General features: G+C 40.1%; 1 protein-coding gene and 1 pseudogene across 1 annotated transcript in view; one reads left to right on the plus strand and one right to left on the minus strand.

The window, feature by feature from the left end:
- Nucleotides 1–23,338, minus strand: part of ZSWIM6 (zinc finger SWIM-type containing 6) — a 167,372-nt gene extending 144,034 nt beyond the window's left edge. The window contains exon 1 of the mRNA XM_016137048.2: nucleotides 22,680–23,338. Coding sequence (XP_015992534.2) covers nucleotides 22,680–23,337 — 658 coding nt within the window. The 5' untranslated portion in view covers nucleotide 23,338. The remainder of the gene's footprint in view (nucleotides 1–22,679) is intronic.
- On the plus strand, nucleotides 9,619–9,737 carry LOC118606955 (annotated as a pseudogene).
- Nucleotides 23,339–26,778: the final 3,440 nt, after the last annotated feature.

A 26,778-nucleotide genomic window follows, 5' to 3' on the forward strand; every position in this document is an offset into this window, starting at 1 on the left:
AAATGCCTTCCATGTCCCATACCCTCTACAGAGCCTTTGCTAGGTCTTTTCCACCTCTCTTCTAGTCTTCCCTAGAATTTTGCCAAACCACTATTATCACAACAAAGTGCTAAGTGTTGAGTTCCTCAATTTATTACCCCTCTAATGCCCTTGTTACAGTAGAGCTTCCCAGTAGGCGAGCTGAAAGTTGTAAAATAATTGAAACCTCATCCCTTGGAGCAGGTAGTGGCTGTTGCCAGCCCCCAGGCTAGCGGTCTTTACTCATCACCCCCCTGGAGGCTTTTCTACAGTATGTATCTCCCATCCCAGTGTACTGTACAAAATGTTATTTTTTGTGTATTATGAAGTAAAAACAGGTTGAAATCTCTACAGCATCCAACTCAGCATCCTGCACACAAAACAGTATCTCCGGTCTTCCACAAGACCTCATGAAATAGAACTCCTTCTCCATTTCAAAGTTTTTATTGGCAGCATTTCCTATTACAAAAACTCACAAGTATACCAGTTCTTCACTTATCTACAACTTTTTTCAATTTTTGGAATGTGAATACAAGAAAGTTAGTGAATGAAAGCACAGATCTTTCAAATTTAAGAATATATATTCCAGAGTCATTTGCATTCTTAAGTTTTAGATTTTATTTTGGACCATTAAAAACATAAGTGGATTCTGAGACAGTCAACTGGAATTCAGAACACAGTCCTGCTCAAGGGGAAAATTGTGGTTAGTTTCTTAGGCTTCCATTTATTATAAATCATATAAAATGATACTGTTCCAAATAAAAACAGCTAAATACTAGTATTTAGAAAAAAATTAAGGATGAGTAAATGCACGACTTTTTTGCAGAGATTGAGAGGGGATCTTCAGAACACCGAAGTTGTTCCAGTAAAGTTTTCAGAGAAATTGAGGATACAAGTTTCCCATATCTGCCACAAGGTGGCGCTAACAACTGAGAACAGCTTGGTAAAACCTCTAATAGGAAGGGGGAAGATTAACATAAATCCTGGAGTAGGCAGGAAATAAAGTCTTTCGAATGTTTAAGTTTCCTAAACTTGCAGATGCTGGTCCCTGAAAAGATTTCCTTGGCCAACAGTGAAGTTATAAAAAGGTAGTTTAGTTTATATAAAGCTAATAAATGTATGCCGTTAAGAAGAATGGCCTCTGTTCTAAGATTATTTGGGGGTATTAAAACACTTTTTTAAATTTTTAATTACATCGAAGTATTATTTTATTTTAACGTGTAAATACTAGATGTGCCAGTCCTGGGCCTATTCCCACAGACAGACTCTTTGAGAGCTCTTTGTTTCAGCTATCACTTCTCAGGCTCCCAGGTCAGCTGGATTTTCTCTGGGTTCAGTCTACAGGAAGCATTTGGTGAGTGGTTTCCTTTTTCCCGATGGACCCTAACGAGTATATTATGTACATTAAGTGGATCAGTGTGTATGAGAATCACTTGGGGGGGGGGGCCCACACCTCTAGAGTTTTCCAGTCAGTATATCTGGGGTAGAACCCAAGTATGTGCATTTCTAAGAAATTCCCACATAATGCTGGCACTAGTGAATCAGGGACCACATTTGAAAACTACAATAGTCAAAACAAAGAACTGGCTATCCTATGCGGGTCTGACCCCCATATCCTTTTTTCATTGGGCAATAAAATCCAAAAACACTTTGAAATTCAAGGAAACCCTACCCTTCAGTCTTCATCTGAAAAAACTCAAACCTTTAAGGTAGTTTCCTTACATTATTACAGAGACCAATAGGTTTCTAGAGAATGATTTAAAAGTAAATATAATTTTAGTATTTATTGTATGCCTTCCCTATAAATAAAGTATTGATTTGAAATATCATACTCGATTCACTGAACTTTTCTATAAAGATAAAATGCATTTAGACTCTTACATTATTGGAAATAAGTTAACCAATGAAGCTTCAAACATAGAAAATAATCAGTTGGCAGATGGTTTTTTCTACTTTAGAAATTTAAGATTGAAAAAACAGTCCTAAATAATGTAAAGGGCAGTTAAAGAACAGAGTCTTGGAACCAAGGTTTAAGAATCACTATAGATTTATGTTGGCAAAAAGTTAAAATCAAGTATGAAACTAATCATAGCTGAGCTGTATATATAAAAAGAACTCATGAGACCAGCACTAACAGAAAAGTATTAGCCACATATGTAATTTTAAATTTTCTAAGCAGCTACATTAGAAAAGGTAAAAAGAAACAGGTAAAATTAATTTGATACATTTTATTTAACCCAAAATATTATTTTAACAAATATTAATAATATATTTTACATTCTTTTTATTGCACTAAATCTCTAAAATCTGGCACACGTATTGCCCTTCCAGCACATCTCAATTCAGGCCAGCCACATTTTAAATGCTCACTGATCACATTTGGTTGGTGGCTACCCCATCATACAGCACAAATACAGACAAAGAGAAATTCACCAGTCTCTTTATTGAACATACTGATACTAAATATAGTGGTAATGTCCAAACATATTGATACTACTTAGCACAGTACTGTCCTACTGTGCTGTTTTCACAAATTACTTATAAATTACATTTTAAAGAATGTAAAGTTTTAAATGTCTGTACTTCCTCTGACACGAAGTTACAAAACTAAGTAAACATTTGGCTCCTGCCACCTAATACTGTATTTAAAAACAATAATAAACCTCTCAAGAGAATCACATTGTAAACAGGTACGTTACCATTTACTTGGAGTCCCAAGGCCATCTGTATCTCAACTCGCCACCTATCTCTAGCCCAAGGGAAGACATAGCAGCCACTCTGGGTTTCCACTGATCCCCAGGCTAAGGAATTCTCATCTCCTGGGCTTGTGAACAGGGAGGGAAGTCATAACTACTAACCAAATCCCCAAACTGAAGTATCTAGTCCTTGGACTGGAGAACTGATGGAACCTGATCACTTTACACTATTCAGTGGCAGCAGTTAACTCACTTAATGGGGTTAGTAGAATTGTGATAAACAAAAAACATCAGTCACATTTTTAATGTAATTAAAATATTATTTTAATACTGAATTAAAAGTAGAAAGAACAAATCAGCTTGAGATACTACCTTCAATTCTTCACAATCTGTAAAGTGAGACGAGACAGATAACCTGTATACTGAATTAAAAATTTAAATAGATAACAAAAGAGTTTTTATTTTCAATAGGAAGCCAGAATACATCTACTGCCTTTAATTAATATAACTGTGATCCAAACAGAGTCCAAGAATGCTGTCACTGAGTATAGGGGCAGACTATAAATCATAAACACGGTGCTTTGAGAAACTCCCTAAACTATCCTTATACTTGAAAGCCAGAGTTTGATACTGGTTTACTCTAGAAGCCAGTGATGTGTGAATTTAAAGTGTACCCTAAAGGAGGTTGAAATGGTGCCTCTAACACCAAACAACCTGAGTGAGCCCTTCAAAAAAAGATGAACTGCTCCTTTACTTATTAGAAAGGGAGTTTTCTTTTGCACATAAAACTCTTGCCATTAAATATAAATGTACTTGTGTGGATGTGCAAAAAGTAGTGAGATAATTACATACCTTGGGCTTAAATACATCTGGTGTCATATCACACTTTAGGCATACAGTTATTTCATTTTGAACCATTCACTCTAGAGAGTAATTACTCATCCCATAACTTGATCATAAAAAGCAGAGCTCACTCTGTATTTCAGCAATTATTCAGCATAGCTGGATTTTTATATGGCACTTTTGTAAATCAGATAATCAAAACACACCTTAATAAGTTAAAGTGCTAAAATCATGACAAGTTATACAGACTTTCTAAGCTTTTAACTTGTGACAAGTCTATATAGTAAACTGCAATTACTGCAGACAGACCTATGGAATAAAAGCTGAACCTACAGGCAGTTCACCAGTTCGAGGAGAGGGTCCAGGACGTTGAGAGAGCAGGAAAGAGGTCACAAAAAGGCAAATCTAATAATCTACACGTTATAAGGAAGGATTGTGCCCTGACTTTTTATTTACTATCTCATATTAGCCAGTCAGATTATACACCCTTACACCGCCTATTTCAAAATGAAAAAATAAAGGCCTTGGCATCTTAAACTAGTGGATTAAACAGCCTCCTGAAATGCTCCTTTACATAGTCTTATGGTTACACACAGGAGGGAATAAAGAGACAGGAAAGATCCTGGATGTTGCCTGGAAAGACACATCTAATCTTTCCTCACCTGCGAACAGAGGAGCTTCCTAAAAACAAAAAAAAAGATGTAAAGAAAATGTTAAGGCTTGTTCTGAGAGTTAGATGGTTCTTTAGGCTATTAATTTAGTAGTAAGAGAACATCTATAGCACTTCAGCAAACTCCTAAGCCTCTCCATCAATGGGGCTGCTAACAAGAGTGCTGTGTGTACCTCAGCTGCCTCACGGAGCTTCTACTACACTCATCTTCTCTTTGAAGTATCTCTTATATACATTGGCCTCAAGTCTCCCACTAAAATCAAGGAACAGATGAAAGGGAAAATAGTAATTGTTTCAAGCCAAACTATTAAATGTCATCAAATGTTGTGAATCAAACTCTATTTTAAAAGCTCAGCAAAGAAAAAAGTCACATTCAACTAAGTATAGAATCAGCTCTGAGAAACAAGAAGGTACTATGGATCATACATCCATTACTATTATCAGAGAGAAAAAAACTATAACAGCACTTTCTAGAATTTGAGAACCAGTGTCAAAGACCAAGGTGGTCTCTGAAACTCTCCATCACGTCCATGCAGGAAGTCAAGCTACCACTAGCAACAGTTAGAAAAGAAGGTGGTAGTGTAAAAAGGTCCCACTTGAGAAATAGGAGGCCTGGGTGCTCCTGGACAAGTAACTTAGCATATCATGTCTCAGTTTCCTTAGTCACGGAATGAAGAGAATACCTCCATCCCAAACTTATTAAGAGGAGTGAGATCATGCTTGTAAAGCATAGAACTGGGACCTGAAAAGTTGGTAGATATTATGACCTGCAACTATATAAAATTGTGAATACAAGTTTCAAATTAGAGTTGACCCCCAACTTCATCCCCAACAAAATACTGGAAAAAGTTCAAGTTCATCCAAGATCACTTTAATGGAATAGAAATAACTTTATGTGGCAGACGATTGATATTTCTTACATGCATCATTCTAGCCTGCTACTTTTGAGTTCAATTAACATGAGGAATCAAAGATTAACATGACAAAAGGCTGAAAAAAAAAAAAAGCTCAAGCATAGACAAAAATGAACAAAGTAAGAAACAGGAAAAAAAAAATGTCACAGAGACCAGCTGTGTGGCCTACAGTGACCCTGCACAAGAGCTCTGGCCAAGCTCAGTGCTGTACCCACCATGATGGAATACAACTACTCATCCAAAAGAACTGAGAAAAAGAGGAAAAGAGAACTGACCTACACAAGTACAAGTGGGCAAAATAGTCTCCTGCTCTAACTACACACCCTACCATCCTCTTCAAACCTCTGGCTGTTAAGTTTTTCCCAGGTAATACAGGACAAACTGAATTTCTCAGACCACGTCATATAAACCCACATACCAATATAATTTACCATGATGAGGGAGCTTCTCAAACTCTTCGAAAGAATATCTTTTAACAGCAGAGATGCATGAAAATGTACCTTTGGGGAATCTGGGAGTGGCCCAAAGCAGCCATAGACACAAAATTGGTCTGTTTCTCAAATGGACACATTCTCTGTGGGATAGGGAGTAGATGAAACCACTGAGAAAAGTAGTGGCTCTTCCTGGCGTGTTAGGAAAATATTTCCAAAGTAAAACAGCATATCCTTCATCCATTTATTCGGCAAGTTTTTTCTGGGAGTCGAGTATGTGCAAAGGGCCGCACTAGGAGATGTGGATAAAAAAATACATACATGCACATACAGACACACACAGACAACCTAGAAGAAATAATCAAAACTCACACAGGAATCTATGATTGGAATTACAAAGTAGAGAACTCTTTGCCAGATTTCTCTAAGCCAAGTTGATAATTAGGGCATGAAGTAGGCAAAGAAGAACATTCCAAGCAGAAAAAAAAAGAACATGGGCACAGGCTGCTAGCAGAGCAGCTTGGAGGCAGCTGAAGGGCAAGGGAGAGTAAAGTGCAAGAGGCAGATGAGAGTGTGGCTGGACCATGCTATGCCTTGCACACTCATGAATGACTTCAGCCCTCTGAGCAAAGGGGAAGCCGCTAAAAGTTCTGCAGAGTACGGGCATCGTCATCCTAGATTTTAAGAGCTGATCCCTGCCCGTCTAAAATTTACAAGCTGATTATTACACTCTTAAAAATGCATGAAGTCTACTTTTACTCAGACATGTGTGCACATACATAGAAAAAGGGAATAAAAACTAAAAAGAAAACCTATACAGTATATATTAGAAGTACAGAAAAGCCATTAACAGGCCTTTCACTGGATAGCTAGTAAAGAGTATGGGGTTAAGTGGACAAGTCTCATCAGCACAGCTTTCAAGGGCAAGGAATTAGGAGATCTCTCAAAAACAGAACTGAAAAAAAAAATACACAACCAAGATTTCAGTTCATAATAAGCTCTTAAAATTTTCACTTGAAACTATTTTTCTGAACATATTATTTGTAAATCTTTAAGTCAGGAGAAAAGGGTCAACTCTTTTTATTGATTCAAGTCCCCAAAAGAAGGGACTATAGACCTTAGTATACAGTAATATGACCTGAGAAATTGAGAAAATGTATCTGAAACTGAGTATTTTTTTATCTTCTTCCACCCTCTGCTTGCCCACAATAAATATCAAGGAAGCCCAGAAACAAAACCCCAAGTGACTAGGTTAATTCATAAACTGTCCATTCTACTCATGAATACCACTGAACTGATCTTAGCCTTGCCCCTTTCCGTTTTGGGGAGAATAATTCTAGAGTCCCTGGTGACGACAAAATTCATTAATCATTAGGGTCAGAAACAAGGAGGCATTAAGACATTAAGGCCATGACATACTTTGTTAAATAATCGGTGTTCTGTTTAGTTACATTAGGTCAGGCAACAATTATGATCATAATATTAACAGATTAATATGTAGTGAAATTTAATGTTTTAACAGTAATGAGATTTTTTGAAATAATGTTACCCTTCTCTGATTACAAAATCATTACATGATGATTGCAGGGATGTTTAGTTTTTAAAGAAATTTAAAAGAAATAATAATGGATAAAATTAGGTAAAACTGGAATACTGCATAACAATAATCAATTTCCCCTTTGTGTAACTATTTAGAATTCAAGTACTTTTACGTATTCCCATGTGGGTCTCTTAACTGCCTAAGGATACAGGTGACAGAAGTATAAGTATTCCTATTTTATAAAGACTCAAGGAAGCCTGGAACCAGTAAGTGATCTAAGAGTAGACAGATAGTGAAACAAGACATGAAGAGGATTTAAGCAAAGTTTATAACAAGGGAAAGTTTCCTGATGGGTCAGGCATTTTCTCCAAGCTCATGACCATGTGATTAGCAAATAATACTCACCAAAGTGGCTAACTAACTGCAAGTAGCTAAACTGAGTAGTACCTGTGAACATCAATCTAAGATAAGAAATGTGCAAAAAGAATTCCATTAGTAATACGAACATATGCTAAAACACCATAATATTAAAAAAGAAAAGGAAATTAAAAAAAAAAAAAAGCACAAGCATGCATGCTGTGGGTAGGGGAGGGAAGAAAGGAGAGGAAGAGAGGACATCATATTAAACCTATGGATACTGAGAAGCTTTAACTACTTCCTTTTGGTGTGTGAGAACCCAAGAGAAATCCTGTATTTCCTATCAGAAAGAGATTGAATGGAGCCAGCTGATAAAGACCAGAGATAAGCCAAAGGTCTCCTTTCAGTCCCAAGCAACATCTTTTTCCCTCCCTTCCTCTCTTCCTCTCACTATCTCCCTACATGCAGGCTAGAGCACACTCGTGTGCAGAGTATAACTTTAAACTGACCTATTAATTGACCTCTTCTTTTCTGAAAAACAAGATTTATGGCTAATGGAACCATACACTTTATCATCTGAACTGGAACACTTATAAAAGAGAAGACTATTCATAATTATGTCCTCAAATAAGATTGACATAAAACAAGACTGACTAGGAAAATGGGAACAAGTGAGCACCCAACACCTGGATAAGCCACTCCTCTCAAGAGGCAAGCACTGGGAGCAACGGTTAAATCACTGTTCAAAATACTGGTTGACGTATGCCATTTTATGAAAAACTGAGTCTTAAGCAAGGTCTACCATGAGAGAAAGTCATCGCATTCTGTAGACCAAATCATTCCTATTAATTAGGCAATATATTTTCACAATGTGCAAGATCTCGTGAAATATTTTGAAATTATATGTGCTTTGTAAGTCATCTGGAAAAAAAGGTTTTAAAACACTAATTAAATTTATTTTTGCCAGTTTCTTTAAAAAGTAAAACGTCAAATGAAAGGAAAAAGCGATCTCTTAATACTTCAAAGGCATTTATAATTCAGTTATTTACTTGGGTAACAAAAAAGGATGATCACTCTACACAGGAATGCCCAAATTATTTTCTTTTTAGGAGTTGGAATCATCTAATAAAAAAGTTTTCAGAACAGCTTTTTGGCTGATGCTGTTAGCAACTTAACTAGCTTTAAGAAAAAGTTCCCTCAAACAAAAAAAGTTAGAATGAATCTTAACATGGTATCTGTAGAGGTGTCCTGATGATAATAAATCTGTAGAGGTATATTGATGATAATAAACCTGGTCCTAAAAACCAACCTGCCTACCTTGTGGTCATTCATATTCCTATTCTAAATACTTCCTGAGAGACTAAGTTATACAACTTAGATTGAGAAAGTCAAACAGACATTGGAACTTGGAGCTATTGTTTTCAACTGAGAATTTCATACATGCACCCACAAAGACTGGCATATAATCTATCATTCATTCAAGTGACATTTCAATGCCTACTATATACACACTGCACCGGTACTATTAATAGCTGGCTGTCCTGGATTTAAAGTTTGCTGGTACTTTTTTTCAATCTAGCAAATTTGTTTTTCACTTCAAAAAGGGACTTTGTATTTAAATACTCTTGTGATTCTATCCCAAAAAACAAGACTAGACATATCCGCTAAATAACGGGAAACTCAAAATGACTCTGTAACAGTGTATGGCAGAATATTTTTACATTTATTTGTTAGCACTTTAAGTTTTTTTATAGCTGACTGTTGCTCCTTCTACAAAGATGCTTAGAAATCTACAATCCTGCAAAGGAGTTGATTTTCTGATTTCTCATCATTTTTACATTAATGATGAGTTCTACAGTTGTGTTCTCATTTAGAAAGAGCTTTGAATCAAACAGCCCAGCGTCAGTCTCTACAACAACCCCTTGTAGAATTTCAAGTCTATCTACTTTCACTGGAAGAAAACCAGATTATCTCACTGTACTTGATTTACTAGTACATCTTTTTTTAAAAACAGTATGATGGCTCTAGCTTTCTGAAGTAAGGCTTCTTGAAAGAGTCAAGAAATAGACTTTCCTAAACTTTTAAAGTAAGGCTTCTTGGAAGAGTTGGGTTCAAAAGCTCAATTCGAAAGTATTAAAAAGGCAAACCAGTCTACAGCCATGCCACCCTGAACAACCACAATCATGTCTGATTATGGAAGCTAAGCAGGGCTGGGCCTGGTTAGTACTTGGATGGGAGACCAACTAGGAAGACCAGGTGCCGTAGGCGTAAAAAATACAAAATGTGGATTATAAACTGACAAGGTCTTTGCAATCTATGAGGTTAAGCAAGGGTTTAAAAAAAAAAAAAAAAAAAAAAAGGCAAACCAAAAAAGCAAAAACTGGTTGGTCCACAATAGTAAAGGATACAAAGAGCAACTCAAGGAGAAAATTTTTAAAACTAGCCTTTTAGAGGTGCAATATCCCTAAGACCGCAATAAGATGGACTGTTATTGTACAGTGAACTTTCAGACTACATTCTGAATTGTTGCTATTACTAACAGGAAGACTGGAGGAGAGTGGGGGGATAAGTAAAAAATAAATTGTTACATAACATTAAACAAGCAATCTAGTGAAATATAAGTTCCTGAACCAAAAGAGGGTGAGGACAGGAATTCTCTCTAAATTTGAGCATGGCTACTTAAGTTTGTGCTTCTCTGAGTTTAACACACCACCACTTAGCCCACTACTACTACCATTCCATCCCAAAACGCCAAAACACACACAGAGATGTGCACGAGTGCGCACACACATACACACGGTTTAAAAAATACAAACCATATCACTGTGTCAAAAATAAATTTCATGCAAGAGCACAGAAGTCTCATGATTTATCAAAACCAAAAGATAAGCCACCACTAACCTATGAGCTACTAATACCAATTCAGACCTAATACATACACTGAATTTGAATAAACTCAGTCTCTGGCTCTTATAGCACTATTTTTGTTGTTGTTGTTGAAAACATCCGAATTATAAATTCTGAAAACGAATTATGAAAAATAAATGAAGCACAAAAAATCATGGATGAAACTTAAATTACTGTTGAAATAAATTTTTTAATTTGTCCATTTTGCCACAAATTGTTAAAACAAAGTTTTTTTAAAAAAATTTTGCCCCTACTGCAATAGTCCTTTTTGAAAGTAAAAATACAATACTATCCAGGACTTTGGAATTTCTTGCTATTTATGAAACAGTTTAGACAAAACGTCTTTTTCATAAGTTGCTAAGAAAGACCCATGAAAACTGCAAAGAAATTGCTCCTACAAGTTCCAATAAGGAAGGTCATTTGAGCACTTTGCTCATAAAGACTAAACAGCACTTGTCAAACTACCTTCTGGGCTTGGATTTTAATCAAGCTTGTTATGCTAGAGCTAGAGCAGACATCATTTACATAACTCACCTAAATAAAATCTAAATTACATTAAGGACCCAAAAGATAATCATTTACCTACTTCCCATCCAGTAGGTAACAATGTTCTATGCATTATATTAAATTTCATACAGGAGGTACGTGCATACGCACTCCGATCTGTAGAAGCATACAGACATAGATCAATGGATCTATCTCCAAGCCTCTTTTGGAATACCTAACATAATCTCTAACTGCAGAAAGAGACCATATGCTATAGTTACTACACTGAGGTATAGTTCAATGTACTTGATACTCTACCCTTAAGACATTCTGATTATATTTCCTAATGAAATTTTTGTTTTAACCCTAGTAAACAAATAAAACAGTCTTGGATCAGTAACAGCAAGCTTCCTAACTTGCTCTTCTCCACAATGTAAACATCTCATTTTAAGATGTAAAAATTTAAATAAACTCTTAAAACATCTGCCTTCCCTAAGCTACTAGACCAGCAACTCACCTTTCACTAATCCCTCACCTTACGATTTTAAAATTACAGTTGATATTCAATATTACATTAGTTTCAGGTATTACAGCATAGTGGTTACACATTTATATAACAAAGTGATCCCCCTGATAAGTCCAGTACCTACCTGACATAATATACAGTCATTTTAATATTGACTATATTTCCTATGCTGTATTTGACAGGCCTCTGACTATTTTGTAAGTGCCAATTTCTACTTCCTAATCCCTTCACCTTTTTCATCCAGCCCCCCAATCTTCCATCTGGCAACTATCAATTTGTTCTCTACATCTATGCGTTTGTTTTGTTCACTTTTTTTTGTTTTTTAGATTCTACGCATAAGTAAAATCATATGCAATTTGTTTATCTGACTTATTTCACTTAGCATAATACCCTCTAGCTTCATCTACGTTGTTGCAAATGGTTACGATTTCATTTTTTATGGCTCAGTAATATTCCATTGTATATATGTACCACTTCTTTATCCAATCATCTATTGACGGGCACTTAGGTTACTTCTATATCTCAGCTATTGTAAATTATACCTGCAAGGAACACAGGGGTGCATACATCTTTTCTAATTAGTGTTTTGCATTTCTTCAGATAAATACACTGAAGTATGATTGCTGGATCACATGGTATTTCTAGTTTTAATTTTTTGAGGAATGTCCATACTGTTTTCTACAATGGCTGCACCATTTTGCAATCCCACCAACAGTGCACAAGGGTTCCCTTTTCTTCACATCCTCACCAACACTTGTTTGTTGATCATCTGATGACATTCTGACAGATATGAACTGTTATCTCATTGTGGTTTTAATTCGCATTTCTCTGATTAGTGCTGTTGAGCATCTTTTCATGTCTATTGGGCATCTATCTGTATGACCTCTTTGGAGGAAAAAACTGTTCGGGTCCTCTGCCCATTTTTTAATCAGAATTTTTTTGCCACCTTACGCTTTCTTATTTCACAAAAGTGAATTCAGCAGAATTCATCCAATAACTACCTTGAAGACAAAGTGAAGGAAAAAATATCAATTTGATTCTACTTCTCGTTATTTTGGCCAATTATTTTATGCTACCTTAAGAAAGGCATCAGATCAATGCACTAACCAAATGTTATCCTGCCACCAACAGATCGAAGTATGTTACACCATCATTCATTGAAAAAGTGAATAACTACCATCCCTGTTTCTATTCATCTTCAGTGTAGTTCATGGTACACCAAAAATCATCCCTAACCTACCCTCAGCTTTTCCGAGTATCACTATGGAAGAAACATAAATACTGTTCTTACCAACGTCTCTTTCAAAGATACAGATTCACACTGTGACATTCTTTTCACTTTTTTCCAAAATTATACAAGGACAAATACAATATATTTTTCATTTTGAACACAACTGACAATCGAGTCAGTTCTTAAATTCATATGTGTATCTAAAAGTTTGAAACTAAAAGTTTGCAAATACAGTAATACTAGCTCTAGGATGTACAAAATCTAGACCCAGATATTGATATTGCAACCAAAACCTAGCTGCTTAAGAATAGTAAGCTTTTTTCTTTCTTAAACATATTTTTACAGCACTAACCAAACCTAAACATATACAACTATATTAGAAAAGAGAACATTAACAATTGTAAAAAAATCAGTACATGTGTTTTTTTACATGTCTGATGACACCTATAATTATATAAACCAATTCAGACGCCACAACTTCAACAGCAATGGCAATTTTAAAAGATGCTCAAGGCATATTAAATAAATCTGGCAAATTTCACACCTCCTGGTGCCACCACGAAACCAAAATTATGGAGTTGGATATAAACCTGACTTGATAAGGCAATTCTTAAATCTTTCTCCCATCGAAAACAGTTTTAGTAGTATGACTACTATCAAAAATCATTCCTTTCTTTAAAAAAAAAGTACACATTCCATTTTGAAAAAGTAAAGGTAAGACTATCACAGCACAGAATATGTCTGAGAATTAGTTCAGTTTGATAACCGAAAAGTTGGGTTTTTGACATTTGCCAGCAGTCCTACAACGTGGTGGCCCTGTGCCATCATGGCCTGGTGCCAGCCTGATGTAGAGCCAGGCTAAAAATAGCAGCCAAGCAGCAGCTGGAACACATAGGTCCTTGTGACCTCAGCTTTATTTCCCTAAATCAAGGGAGTCTGGAGGGAAGGAGAAAACTGCAGGGAAAGAAAGGAATGGAATATATTCTCTTCACTGGTATTTCCTACCTCCTCTGATGTCTTGCCTTTTTTCCTACTACTCCCTCTTACTTCTCACTTCCCCCCACCCCATTCCCCTATGCCCAAGAAAGGAAGCGAGAGAATAACGGCAGTGAGTAAAGAAGAAAAAAAGAAAAAAGAAAAAGAAAGGAAGAAACTGGAGTTCTGATGCAGGTTGGATGGATTCAGAGGCTCCACCATCTCCTGCCCTCAAGTCTCACTTGATTCCATCATCATCACAAAGCAGCCACTGGTCATTTCAGTCCTCAGCTTTACCACGGTCTAGAGAAAGTGTTAAGACAAAAATTACATCAGTAATTTTTGAAGAAGAAAGGGAGAACTAGTGGATGACGACAAGCGTACAAAACCCTAAGTGGTCGAGAAGCTTGAAGAATGATAAAAAAACAAAGTCCTAAAGAAATAGGGTAAACATTTAAAAAAAAAAAAAAAGGTCCTTACGTAAAACAGACACATTACAAACTTCTGGTATTTGAGTTTTAGGGATTTATTTTATGACAAATATTTACAAAAATCATGACTCTCTTCTTTGTAGAAATGAATTTATATAAAGCAGTAGTAGGAGCAAAGGTTCGGTATAACCAAATATAGCGCTGCCTTTCAACATCTTTGGGCCTTTACCAAGAAAGACCAACAGCGACACCAGAAGAGGCTCCATGTTCTGCCCTTCACACTGAAATTAAAAATACCTATACTTCGTGTGAAAAATGCTCATCACTGTCAGCAAATATTTAACAGAGACAACACGGCATATATATCATTCTAAATTTTACTGGTATAATTAAGTACAAAATATAATCTTGTTTTTGTAGACTCATTCTACATGCTATCTTAAGCATATTTTCTGTATAATACCCTCTAACTTCATGGATCTGACACCAATTAACAATGAAAAATACTTTAAGTAAACAGACTGTTAAATAAGGCAGGACCAGGCAGTGAGTCGCCTGAATTTTAAGCACTGTAATTCACTAAATGAGCTTTCAATTTATCTGATCAGCTTATTCAGTTAGTAAGTTTAAATGTACTGGCAGGTTCTACTGCATCCTTCCAATTAACATCCTTCCAATAAACTATCTCTCTCAAAGAATTTAAATATTTTTACCAGCAACAAGAAATGGTGTAATTTTTAATCATATTTTAAAAGGGCCTTAAAATGAAACAATTTCTTAAATATACTTTAATAAATTACCTTTGCTGCACATATGTCACAATTAGATCTAGCCTACATGCTTACTCTTTCAAAAGTTAAAAACGTCAAAATCACCCCACACAACCATCCTCCCAAAAATGAAATTCATTCACAAAAGGTATTTCTGAAAGTTTTTCAAGTCAAATTTTAAAAATACACATTAAAAACCCATAGCTATGAATAAAATTTAAAATTCTGGCCACTGTGAAAGATAATCTAGAAAACTATAAACCTAAGGTTCATCTTCTTTAATGACGATGCCTCATTGCAGTATTACTTAAGAGGGGCAGAGTACCAGCCAGAGAGGCTACAACTGGCTCCATAACTTCCCAGCCTATGTGACCTTGGGCAAAATTTACCTGCACTTTTTTTCTAAACTTCAGTTTCCTCATTTGTAAGATGAGAAGAATAAAAGTACCTACTTCATTGGGCTGTTAATAAATATGAAGTGCTTAGAACAGTATCTCACACATGGTTAGGTGTGATGAAAGTGTTAACTGCTATTATTACTATCAGCAAATGTTGTTGCAAAGTATTAGAAGGCTCACCAAAAATCATGCTCACCTCTGTGAAGAAAAGCCCCAAATCGGAGGCCTTTACAAGTTAGGAAGGTTAAAGTTTTGAGGCCACATCAATTATGTAAATGAAGTGTCTTGGAGTTATGTATACATTTACTGGTGATATGGGGGACACTGACAAAAACACTGAAAAATGTACAAAAACAGGTCAAATACAGACACTACTGGATATGTTTCCATAAATACACTAAATTCAGAGCAATCAAATTTCTTACTGGGTATGAAATTGTTGTTCTGCATAAGCACTTTAAATATTCAGTAAATTCTTTATTACACAACTGTATATATACTTTCATGTATAATTCACATAGCTGTAATATAGTTTCATACAGTTAGCAATCATAACCAACTCTTCCTGAACTTTAATCTCATTTTAGAACATCTCTACAATTTCCAAATGTCTACAAATGTTTTATACTACCACGTACTTAGTATGCTAGAACCATTGCTTAACTGAAGTTATCAGAATGTGGCCAGAAACTAAAATGCTATCTAGAAATACTTCTGTAACATTCAAAAAACTGTTAATCAAATAATCTCTCCCAACAGTCTAGTCAATTTATATTCAAGAATACGCTTGTTCTAATTTCTGAGATTTTCCGAGATTTACCAAACTTCCCAGCAAATTAAAAAGCAATCGAGTGGTAGAAAAACAGATAAAAAATTTAACTTTGAAGATTATTCAACATGTCTAGGCCTCAGTTTTCTCATCAGCAAAATGGGAGAAGTTGGAATTGATGTTATCTTTTCAACTCTAAAATCTCCATAGCTCTACAAGTAGATAATAACTATCATGCAAGGGTATTTTATAAAAAAAGCTTCTCATCTTTAGCATATTTTAAGAAAAAATGGAACACTGCATCTGTACACAAAAGTCAGTGATATGACTATGCTTGGGATGACAATACTTGAATGACATCTGGATTCATTTGTCTCCTTAACTGCTCACTTGTAATTAATAAATTAATTACATATACATAAATATAAATATATATATGGTGAAACAGAACTAGTTATCGCTTAAGAGTTCCACAAATATAAAACAGCACACCCTTAACAACGAAGTTCATTTACTATCACCTAAAAGTCAATCTTTAAGTTTAAAATGAAAAGCAGGTTTTGCACTGAATTCTCTCCAAAGCTTGCCATTACTACCTTTTGTAGATGAAAAAAATGAAGGAAGCATCTTATTATTAAAAAACTGAAAAATCATGTATGAAGCGAATTCTCAGCAAAACACAAGACACTAAAAGTAAAAACTGGAAAGATACTCAGGTTTTCTAAAATAAATCTAATCAACCCACTTTATTTTTGAGACTGACTAGGACTGAGAAATAAGAGTCTCTTTTCATTGGACAAGACTATATAACATTCTTCTTCAAATTATCATTTAAGACTGATCAGAAGAGATGGAATCTTCCCACACATTTAAAAGAAGAAATGGCTCATGTTTTCTAATTCATAGTAATCCCCCAAACATTTAGGTATGTTAAAAATTAATAAGCCAAGAAAATTAGATTTTTTTGTTGTGAGAAAGCACCATTCTTGAAACTGTATCATAGTTATTTGAAAGGTAAGTAAAAATGGTTTTGTATGTTTCATGTAGTTTATTACCATTTAAAAAATAGTTGCCTATAATCTGCTTTGTTTCTAAGATGTTTATTTTACACTAACCTATAATCTGCTTTCTTTTCTAGGATATTTGTCCTGAACACAACTGTTGAAGGTCAATTGCAGTTCGAGTTTAATAAATACTCTATAAAAATTTCTAACACTACATGAGTTTATCATATGCATATGTAAGCTTCTTAAAATAAATTCATTTTGCATCACTGAAGAAAATTTTCTAATACAAAAATGTAAAGCGTATAAGCATGTAGAATTAGTGTAGATTAAATTGTGCATTTAAAAGGGACTGTTTTCTTATAAAACATCAGTCATTCCCCCATTGCCATCCTGTTCACTGAACATATTACTACCTGAAATCACACATTCTTAACTAAACTCTTAAATATAAATCTGAGCAGAAAAGATATGCTGGTCTGCATCATTCCAAATAAAATATCTGGAGTTAGAATTGACAGCAATTGATTATCCACTGTGAAGAGAAAAGAGGCCCAGGATACACATCTTTAAAACTGGTGAAGCCACACTTAGGACAATAATCACTTGAATTATTCAATTAATTGCAATAATTCTTCTATTAAAGGACATGTTCTATGGACATTCGATGTTTTTAAAAGGAAAGGCATCAAAGTCTCACATCTGCAAAAAGGATGAAATTCAATGCAGAGTCAAAATAAAACAATGGGGAGGGCTTTTCCTATTCAATCCAAGGGTGTACTCAGAACACAACTGTGTGGCAAGAAAATAAAGACTGAAGAAGAGTAGAAACGTTTGCTTAATCCAAATCAGTGATTCTACCTTCCAATCCTGTTGAAATCTTTTGGCTACAGAATGTATCCCGGCCTCCTGAATGCTTTAGATTTCCTCACTACACCATTACTAATCATGAGAGAACTAAGTATAACAAATTCCAAGATTCCACACCTTAAATTGAAAATGTAACTTCCCTCAGAACAGTGATGAGCATATATGAGGTACTCACTTTCAAAATCAATTGTAAGTAAATTACATCTCAAGTCACACAGAAAAAAAAATACACATGCGCCTAGTTTCGAAATTACTTTGTACTTCTTCATTAAACAAAAAGCAAAAAAAAAAAGTATATCTGATTCAAAATTGTTCTATATTACTTCAGTCTTGAAAATGCTTTCAATGAAATATGCTATCCTCTATAAACACCCAAACCTGAAAGTAATTTAGAATCACATCTTTATATGATAATCTCTAATCTGTAAAGAAAACCAAAATAGTCAAAGGCCAATAAATTAACCTTAAATAAATGAGCTGATAAAAATTTTTACCTATCTTAATACTAATAATGATCTGCCCTGCTACCCCTAAAACATGAAATTTTAAATTATGACTCTAAAAGAATGTGTTTACGCCAAAATGCTAATAGAACTCTGGGTAATATTTTCTTCCAAAAGTAACCAGCGAAAAAAAAAGAAACAACTCCTTTTAAAACTTATCTCCTTCTTTCTCATACAAACCCTACTTTTGTTTAGAGATCTCACTTTTAAAATGATTATCTAATCAAAATAGGAAACTGTGTACTTCAGAACTACCCCCAAAAAACTAAATGTACAACAGGTCTTCAGAAAGAGGGACACACAGACACCCCAACAAAAAAATAAAAATAAACTAAAAACGTAGAGATAATTTGTCTAAGATTTATTACAAAAATAAATGCTTTTAGTTTTAAGAAAAATCATAAGGCATAAAATAAAGAGTAAAATTCTCCCCAAAACCTTGTCCATTCACTTGACTACCTTTCTCCAAAGATACCCAGGCTCTTCAATGATTGCTTGTGTAGCCTTTCCAGACATTTTTATGCATCTATATATTCAAGTGCATCTTTTTTGTTGTTGTTTTAAACAGAAATTGCAGCATACTATATGAACAATGGCTTGTTTTTAAACAAAATATTCTGGTCATCTTTTCTTGTATGTGTAAATCTACTTCACTTTTTTCATAATTGCATAGCTGTTGAGTTCTTCTTAACTAGTTCCTTTCTAATAGAATTGTAGATTTGATTCTAGCTTTTCAGTATTTCAAACCATACTGCAATGAGCACTGCTCACTATACAGAACATCTTTTGCAATACTATCAATAGATCTATAGGATAAATTCCTGGAAATGATACAAAAATACTGTGTCAAGCGGCAGGGAAGCAGTACCTTCTCCTACCTCCTAAACCAATTTGGAGTACTGTCTACCTTAACTTGTTAGTTTTCACCAATGTGACAGATAGAAATGGTATGTCATTTTTACGAAAGAGCAAAGATAAGTAAGTTTATTAATCATGTGCATTTCATTGTGAAATGTGTTGCCCATTTTTCTACTGGGCTAGTCATCTCTTTTCTTTTTTAACCAATTTTTAGGACTTCCTTGTCAGCCTTTGGTCAAACATGCTACAAATATTTGCCCCAGTTAGCTGTTTAACTTGGTTTATCATGTTTTCAGTCCTACAAAATTTTTAGATATTTTTAGATATTTTTATGTGATTACATTTATGTATTTTCCTTTATAATCAAGTTTTAGGCCATACAAGGTAAGCTCTTTCCCAGGCAAAATTTTGGGGAAAGTTTATGACATCTAAATCATTGAATGGTGTCGATAGTATACAAGCACCTTCAGCGATAGCTCCAATACATCATGATTTAAGAAACAGAAGCCAATTACACTTCTTAAGAAGTCCTATAATGAACTGATGGAGAGCTCTGCTTACAATTACTACACCAAAAGTCTAATTTTTTCCTTTGAATTTCTTTTCTTAAAATCTAGGAGTTAAAAAACAACTAGCAACTATGTTTAATTTCTGGGCAGTCTCAAGTTTCAGTCCCTCAACCCTTAAATAATCTTTAATAGCGTAAATATAAAATAAAGCCCAACAACTAGATTTTCCCTGTTGTAGCTATAATTTAGTCATCTCTACAAAAGTCAGTGAATACTCTCTGTACAAACAAACTTGTAATTTTGCAATACCAGAAAATTACTTATGGTGCTATCGACACTGTACTCTGTTCTTTTCCATTCTTGGTTGTGAAGGAAAAAAGAGTTCTACCTCAAATCACAAAATTATAAAATAAGCCCGTTGAATCAGTATGCCAATTCAAACCACCACTTACAGCAAAATTAGATGGTTAATCTAGCCACTCTGCATTCTCCATCAAGAAAAAAAAAACCTGGTCGTAAGTTTTCTATCTCACAGTGCCAGCTGCCAGGCATTTAACAGCCTTCCATCTCTAAGCTGACTGGCACAACAAGTAATACAACTTGGAAGTTAAGGAAACTGGCAAATCTCAGGGAGGAGGGGAATATTTTCCACAATTTCTGCAGTACTTGTTTAGCACAAATTCAAGTGTTTCCAAAGTGGTGGTCAACTCTTCAAGAAAACTAAAAGAGAAGGATCATACTATCTCACGTGAACCAACACCAACCCCATTCAGTCGTCTCCTTCCCCTTTGGGAACTATTCAAAAAGTTACTATTTTCTTTTACAACTTACCCAGGCCTCCTCACTGATGAAAGCAGGCAAAGCCCACGCTGTGTGTCTGTCTCCTAGAGAAGATTGCATCTTTTATTTATCGCTCCTTGGCTTTATTTTCACAGTGAATTCCTGGCTTAAATGCAATCAGCCAAGAAACCCTCCCTATGTGCTCCCCTGTCATTCCTCATTGCTTACAAGCAGAATCAAGCACCGAAAAAAAAAAAGAAAAAGAAAAAGAAAAAAAATACACAACTTAATATCGCCAGCCAAGCTATAAAAATTCGCAAACTCTAGTCTGTTACACTGAGAACCCATAGCTATGCTTCAATCCGTTTCAACCCAGCAGGAAACAAGTGGGGGGGGGGGGGAACAGGGCGGGGGACATAACTTTAAAGAATGTTAATTAGATTTTTTTTTAAAAGGGTGGGTAGATTGCCTCAAAAGTTGAACCCTCAAGATAGAAGGAAAGGGTGCCGAACCTAGAAAAAGCAGCACTAGGGGCTGCCTTTGGAAATAAATGACCATGCAGAAAATCACGTTTGCAGATTGCATTAGAATTCAAATTAACCAGACAGGATTAAAATGAATCTGAATTCTCTCTTGGGGCCCCTATCCAGCCCCCCACCAGACTTCCAAAGATAAGAATAAAAGGAATTGACTATGTAAAGAAAAGATTAAAAATCAGAGACAGTGATGCTTCCAACCCTCTCCCCATTCATTAGGTATCCTGTTCACTACAATGTGAAGTACACAGCAACAGGGGAGGGGGGTAGAAAATAAGCCGTTTGCAATCAAGAGAAAAATATGAGAGTTTCACTATAGCATTGTTCTTTTCAGTCAGCTCAAACATCCCTATGACTGAAAAAGATATCTGGCCAGGAAAATAAAAAAAAAAAAAAAATGGGGAGGTGGAGGGAAGCTTTTAAACTCGGTATTTGAGAAAACTCTCATGATCTATCAGAGAAAGGGCTGTGCAGCTTTAAATCACAAGTCCTCTCGCCTTTGTCAAATATCTTCTACTTTACAAGCCTGAAAAGAAATAAAGAGACTCTTTTGTTTGGTTTCCCCTATTCGGAGGGTGACAGAAAACTGAAAGGGGCACAAATAAACCTGAAAATGAGAACAAAGTGCGGGGTCGTGCCCAACTACCAGGCGGCCGCGCCGGGAGGGACGCGGGAGCGGTCGCAGAGCCCCTCGGCCTGGCGCTCCTGCAGCCGCCCGCAGCGAGCTCGCACAGAGCACGAGCACCGGGCCATCCAGCGCAAACCAAACTCAGCGACAGGAGCAGGAGCCCCCAGGCACCGCTGCGGCCCCACAGCAAAAGGAAGCGCGAGCCGTTCCTTCCCGGGCTCGTGTCCTTTAATTTGAGGCTTCCTGGGGAGAAGAGGTCCCGTAGGAGGGGTCCGGCCGGCCACCCCCTCCATCCTGGGCTGCTCCGAGACAGGGGAGGCGCAGAGGGAAAAAGACATTTAAATCCCCAGGCGGCCGGTGGAGCTTGCCTGGGACAGACCAGACGCCGCAGCGACCCCGGAACACCACGGCCGCCAGCCCGTCGAAGCCCTAACAGGAGCAGCCGCCAAGTGGCATTAAAATGTATACCCCTCCCCTCAAATCGAAGGGGCGGGGAGGGGGAAAAAGAGAAAGAAAGAGGAGCGAGCGACAGACAAGGGGAGAGAGGAGGGAGAACGCAGAGTGCGCCGGGCCGCCGGCTCGGCTCCGGCCGGCATTGTCTGTGCGGCCCGCGCCCCCTCCCCCGCCCCGCACAGCCCCACCACACACACCCTTCGCAGAAGCCCGGCCGTCCGCCCGCGCCTTTGTCCACATCCGCCCCCCAAAAGAGACAGGCAGCCCTTCAGGATGTACTCCCGGGAAGGAGGCCGGGGAACCGAGCGGGTCTAGAGCACCCGACACCCACCCGGCCGACCCCGCGGCGGGGCGCGTCCTGCTGATTCATTTCCCACTCGCGCTGGCCCGTCCGGGGAGACAGGGGGCGGGGAGGAAATGGGCGCTCCGCTCGGGACGACCATCCCGGCCATTGAGGGCACCAGGCGGGGGGTGCGGACTCGCGCCGGGCTGACGGCCACCCGGAGAGGAGGGGGCGGGCGCCTCCCGAGAAACTGGCGGACAGACAGACGGCCCCGCGGCTGCCCCGTGACTCACCGACTTGCAGGACGTTGTCAACGCAGCCGCTCTCCAGCAGCCCGATGCCCCGGCGGAAGGGCAGCCGTGTCTCGTCGCCGCCGTCCGCCGCCCCAGCGGCCCCCACCGACGGGGCCCCGGTCCCGGCGGCGGCGGCAGCGGCGGCGGCGGCGGCGGCGGCCGAGGTGGCGGCCGGTGAAGACGAGGAGCCGCCGCTGCCCGCGCCGCCCGCGCCGCCGCCCGCGCCTCCGGGGCCGCCGCTGTCGTCGCCGGGGCCGCCCGCGGCGCCGCTGCCGGTGTTGAAGGACGAGTACATGCAGATCTCCCGCTCGCTGCGAGGGAAAGACCAGTAGACGATGCGGCGCTGCACCGGCTCCGGGATGCGCTCAAAGCGCTCCTCCACGCGCTGGAACGGCCACTTCTCCGCCACCTTGCGCGCCGCGATGTCCAGCAGCGATTCGGGACTCTGGGTCTTGCCCGGCGGCAGCAGCCCCAGCGCCGCGCCGCCCCCGCACGCCGCTGCAGCCGCACCGCCCGCCCGCGGGCCCGGTCGACAAGCAGAGCTGTAGCCACCACCCGCTCCGCCGCCGCCGCTGCTGCCCCCGCCGCCGCCGCCGCCGCCACCCGGCCGGCAGCACAGCCGTTTCGCGGGAGGAGGCTGCTGTCCGCGCTCCGCCATGACCGCGCCGCTTCTAACCCGACAGCGGAAGTGCCGGGACCCTATAAACGGCACAAGGAAGCGCGACACGCACACGCCGCCGCGACGCCACGCTGCCATCTAGGGCCTGCCGCTCCTTGTACGGGCACAAGAGGTGGAGCCTCTACCGTTACGTCAAGGCTGAGGCGGGGCACCGATAGGGGGACCTAAGGCCAGGGGTGGGGCCTATGCAAATCGCTGGGCTGAAACATAAATAGAGCGCTCCGCGGACACCGGAGTAGCGGGGGCGGCGGGGTTGGGTACCCAGAGGGGTGTGAGAACATCAGGCTGTTGTGACGCGGGAGGCGGGGCTCAGGCGGGGTTCCCGCGGGAGGGGCGGGCCGCCGGACTTGACCTAAGGTGGGTGGGTCTCTGTTCCCCCCTGCTACTCAACTTCTCCCTCCAGTTCCCTGCCTTCCTTTGATGTCCGGCAAGTGAAGAGGCGCCTCGTGGGTCGCAGCAGGGAGAGAAGGGGAAATGGGGTGTGAACCCGGGGAGGGGTCCAAGCTAAATGGGAGGCGGGGCCCGCTGCCCCACCCCCCGTCAGAGTCTGCCCGCCGGGAGAAAAGCCTCTGGGCGGAGGAGGCGCTTTCAAAACAAAGAAATGCGGCGTGGTGCCCAAGGGACGGGGGTGGAGAGGAAAGCGGAGGAGGTGCGGCCGAGGCCGCCCGGCTGCCCGCTTCCCTTCTTGCCAACCCGGGGAAACTCCCCCCACCCCCAGCCGGGGCTGTAGCGGCGCCGGGGAAGAGGGAGGAGGCTGCGCTCAGCGGCTGTTTTCCAGTTCACTTTTGCAGACCTGGGTGGAGAGAGAGAGAGCTCCTGCTCTGCTGCCCCGCGTGGCTGTCGCGCACGCACTCCCGAGCCCTACGTCCGCTCTGTCCCTGTGGCTGGGCTGGGGACCGAGCCGGCCAAAGTGTCCGAAAACGCGCAGAGCGCTGGGAGCCTACCCCGTAGCTGGGCGACGCGTGTCCCGAGAGGGCCGTGGCCGCCCAGCCCTCGCGCTCTCTCAGCCCAGCGGGAAAGGAAGACGGCCCGGGGCGGAGCTGGGGAACTTGAACCGGTCCTTGTCGTCCCCGCTCCCGCGGAGCCAAGACCCTGCTTCAGGCCCGGGATGCTCCCACAATGGGTAGCGGGTACACCCGGGCAGTGGATTTAGCAAACACCTTTGTGAGTACACACGCCACGGGAGCGCGCTCACACACCCCAAGGGAGCGCGCGCACAGCCCCCATCAGCTGCAGACGGCTCGCTCGGCCGCTCGGCCGCGGACCGCGTCAGCGAGCTTGCTCGGTGCGCACTTAGATCTGCAGCCGGGCTCGGCGAGGGGTGCGTGGTTGCCGGGAGCCCAGGCGCTCAGGACGCGCGCCATGCTCTCTGCAGCCCTGACGGCGTGCGAACGGCCGATCCTGCCCTGGAAAGGCAGCGTTGGGGCAGGCGACCGAGAGGGAGTGAAGAGCTCAGCTCGCTGGTGCAAGGGCGCCGGGGAAGAAGCGAGTATCGGGCTGAACTGGGATCTCTGCGGACATTGTTCCTTTCACTCCGCAGAGCTCGGTCAAATATGAGTCCAAGCCACAGACATCCCTACTCTTTGCCCCACCTTCTGTTTTTACTGTAAACCATGTTACTGGTACTCTCGCTATTGTGGAAGATAAACCGTGTCTCCTTTGGCAGTTTCGCATCTTGTAAGGTTATTGGCTGATACCCACCTGCCTGCCTCGTTGCCTGAATTTAAAGGCATAGAGCTCTTCCGAGGTTTAAAGAAAATCGCCCACTCAAGGCCGAGTCCCAGGAGACCGCGAGTTCCAGGTCTTGGCTCTCACCCTTGTTAGGCCTTACCAACCCCAGGCTGCAGGTCCCATGGGAACGGAACGCTGGCCGACTTTCCATAGCCGCTTTACTTGTTAGGAAAAATTTGGTGACATGTTTTTGTATATCCCTCTGGTATTTTTCTGGGTACCTCTTCAATGCTTAGGAAAAGGCCTGGGCAGAAAACAGAAAGAATATATAACAAATGAGAGGAGAAAGGCTCTTCCAGTTTCATTTCTGGATCTCTTAAAAATAATTTTTAAATTTTTCAAAAGCATAGATCATAGGTGTGCAAAGTAAGTCGAAAAGTAAAATACGATTTGGCCTCCATTCTGTCCTCGGTAACAGTCATGATAGAACTTAGACTTGTATAATATCGTGTAGATTACCAAGCACTTTCATATATATACACACAAGATTGCTAAACTGGAAAGTTAAAGATGACAAAACTGATGCCCCAAAACAGGGTGATTCATTCTGGGTCATACGAGTTGTTAGTGGAATAAATTATTTCATACTGAAAAGGAAAATAAACACCTTTGGAGGTGTCTAACATTTACAGACCTCGATTTTGTCTTGAACCAGAGACCAGATGTAAGGCATCATTCTGCAGTGGAGGGGTTTAGTTTAATTTGAAGACAAATCCAGAGCTACCAGCTCATCCTGACCCAATTCTCCTTCTCTATAGTCTCTCACACTGAGACCTCTCTCTCTCTCTCTCTCTTTCTCTCTTTCTCTCTCTCTCTCTCTCTCTCTCTCTCTCTCTCTCTCTCTCTCTCTCTCTCTCTCTCTCTCTCTCTCTCTCTCAAACTGTCCTTAACTCTCCTGTCCCTCCCAGGTCTCCAATTCTTCTTTCTCTGCCTCGTTTTTTGGGGTTTTCTTCCTCCAAACTGTCAAATGTACACCTGCCCTATAGCTTATATCCTCTTCTCCAGTTTTGGTGATCCACGCAATGGATAGTTTCCACCATTTCCAACTCCCAACCATGGTCTCTGCTTCAGCTCACTCATTTCTTTGTGGTGGCCAGCTCCCTTTTCCGTTACCATGAGGGTGCCCATGGCCACCTCAAATACAAAGTACCACCTTTCCCTGGAAAATGGGTTCTCTTTTTTCCCCTAGATCGTTATTACTGTTCCTACCTGTTCCCAGGCCCCCAAGCTTTTTTCTCTTTGCCTGCAACACAGGTTTACTTGCAGTGCTGTCTGTCCCTCTTGCTGCTTTATTATTCCTCCTCTTCACTCTGCAGAGCCTCCCCAGTGGTATGTCTGTATAACCTTTCCTTCCCCCTTATCCTCCTTCACCTAGCTGCTGTGCTTCCTAAAGTACAGTTGTGATGGTGTCATCCTTCTGCTCAAGTCCTTTTAAATGGCTCTCTGTTGCCTGCTAGAAGTCCAAACTCAGATATGGTCTTAACTAGATCCAACTTCCCTGCCTTGTCTCCCACTAAAACCCAACAGAACTCCCAGTCTCCCTACAGAAATTTTGTTATTTTCCAGTAGAACTCCCAGTTCCCCACTTTTCTACTCTGCACATTTGCTCAAGATGGTCCTGCTGCCTGTAATGTCTTTCTATTCCCTTGCAACTTGTCAAATTCCTACCCTTCCTTCAAGGACTTGCTC

The sequence above is a fragment of the Rousettus aegyptiacus genome, unplaced genomic scaffold (assembly GCF_014176215.1).
Source record: "Rousettus aegyptiacus isolate mRouAeg1 unplaced genomic scaffold, mRouAeg1.p scaffold_m13_p_8, whole genome shotgun sequence".
Lineage (NCBI taxonomy): Eukaryota > Metazoa > Chordata > Mammalia > Chiroptera > Pteropodidae > Rousettus > Rousettus aegyptiacus.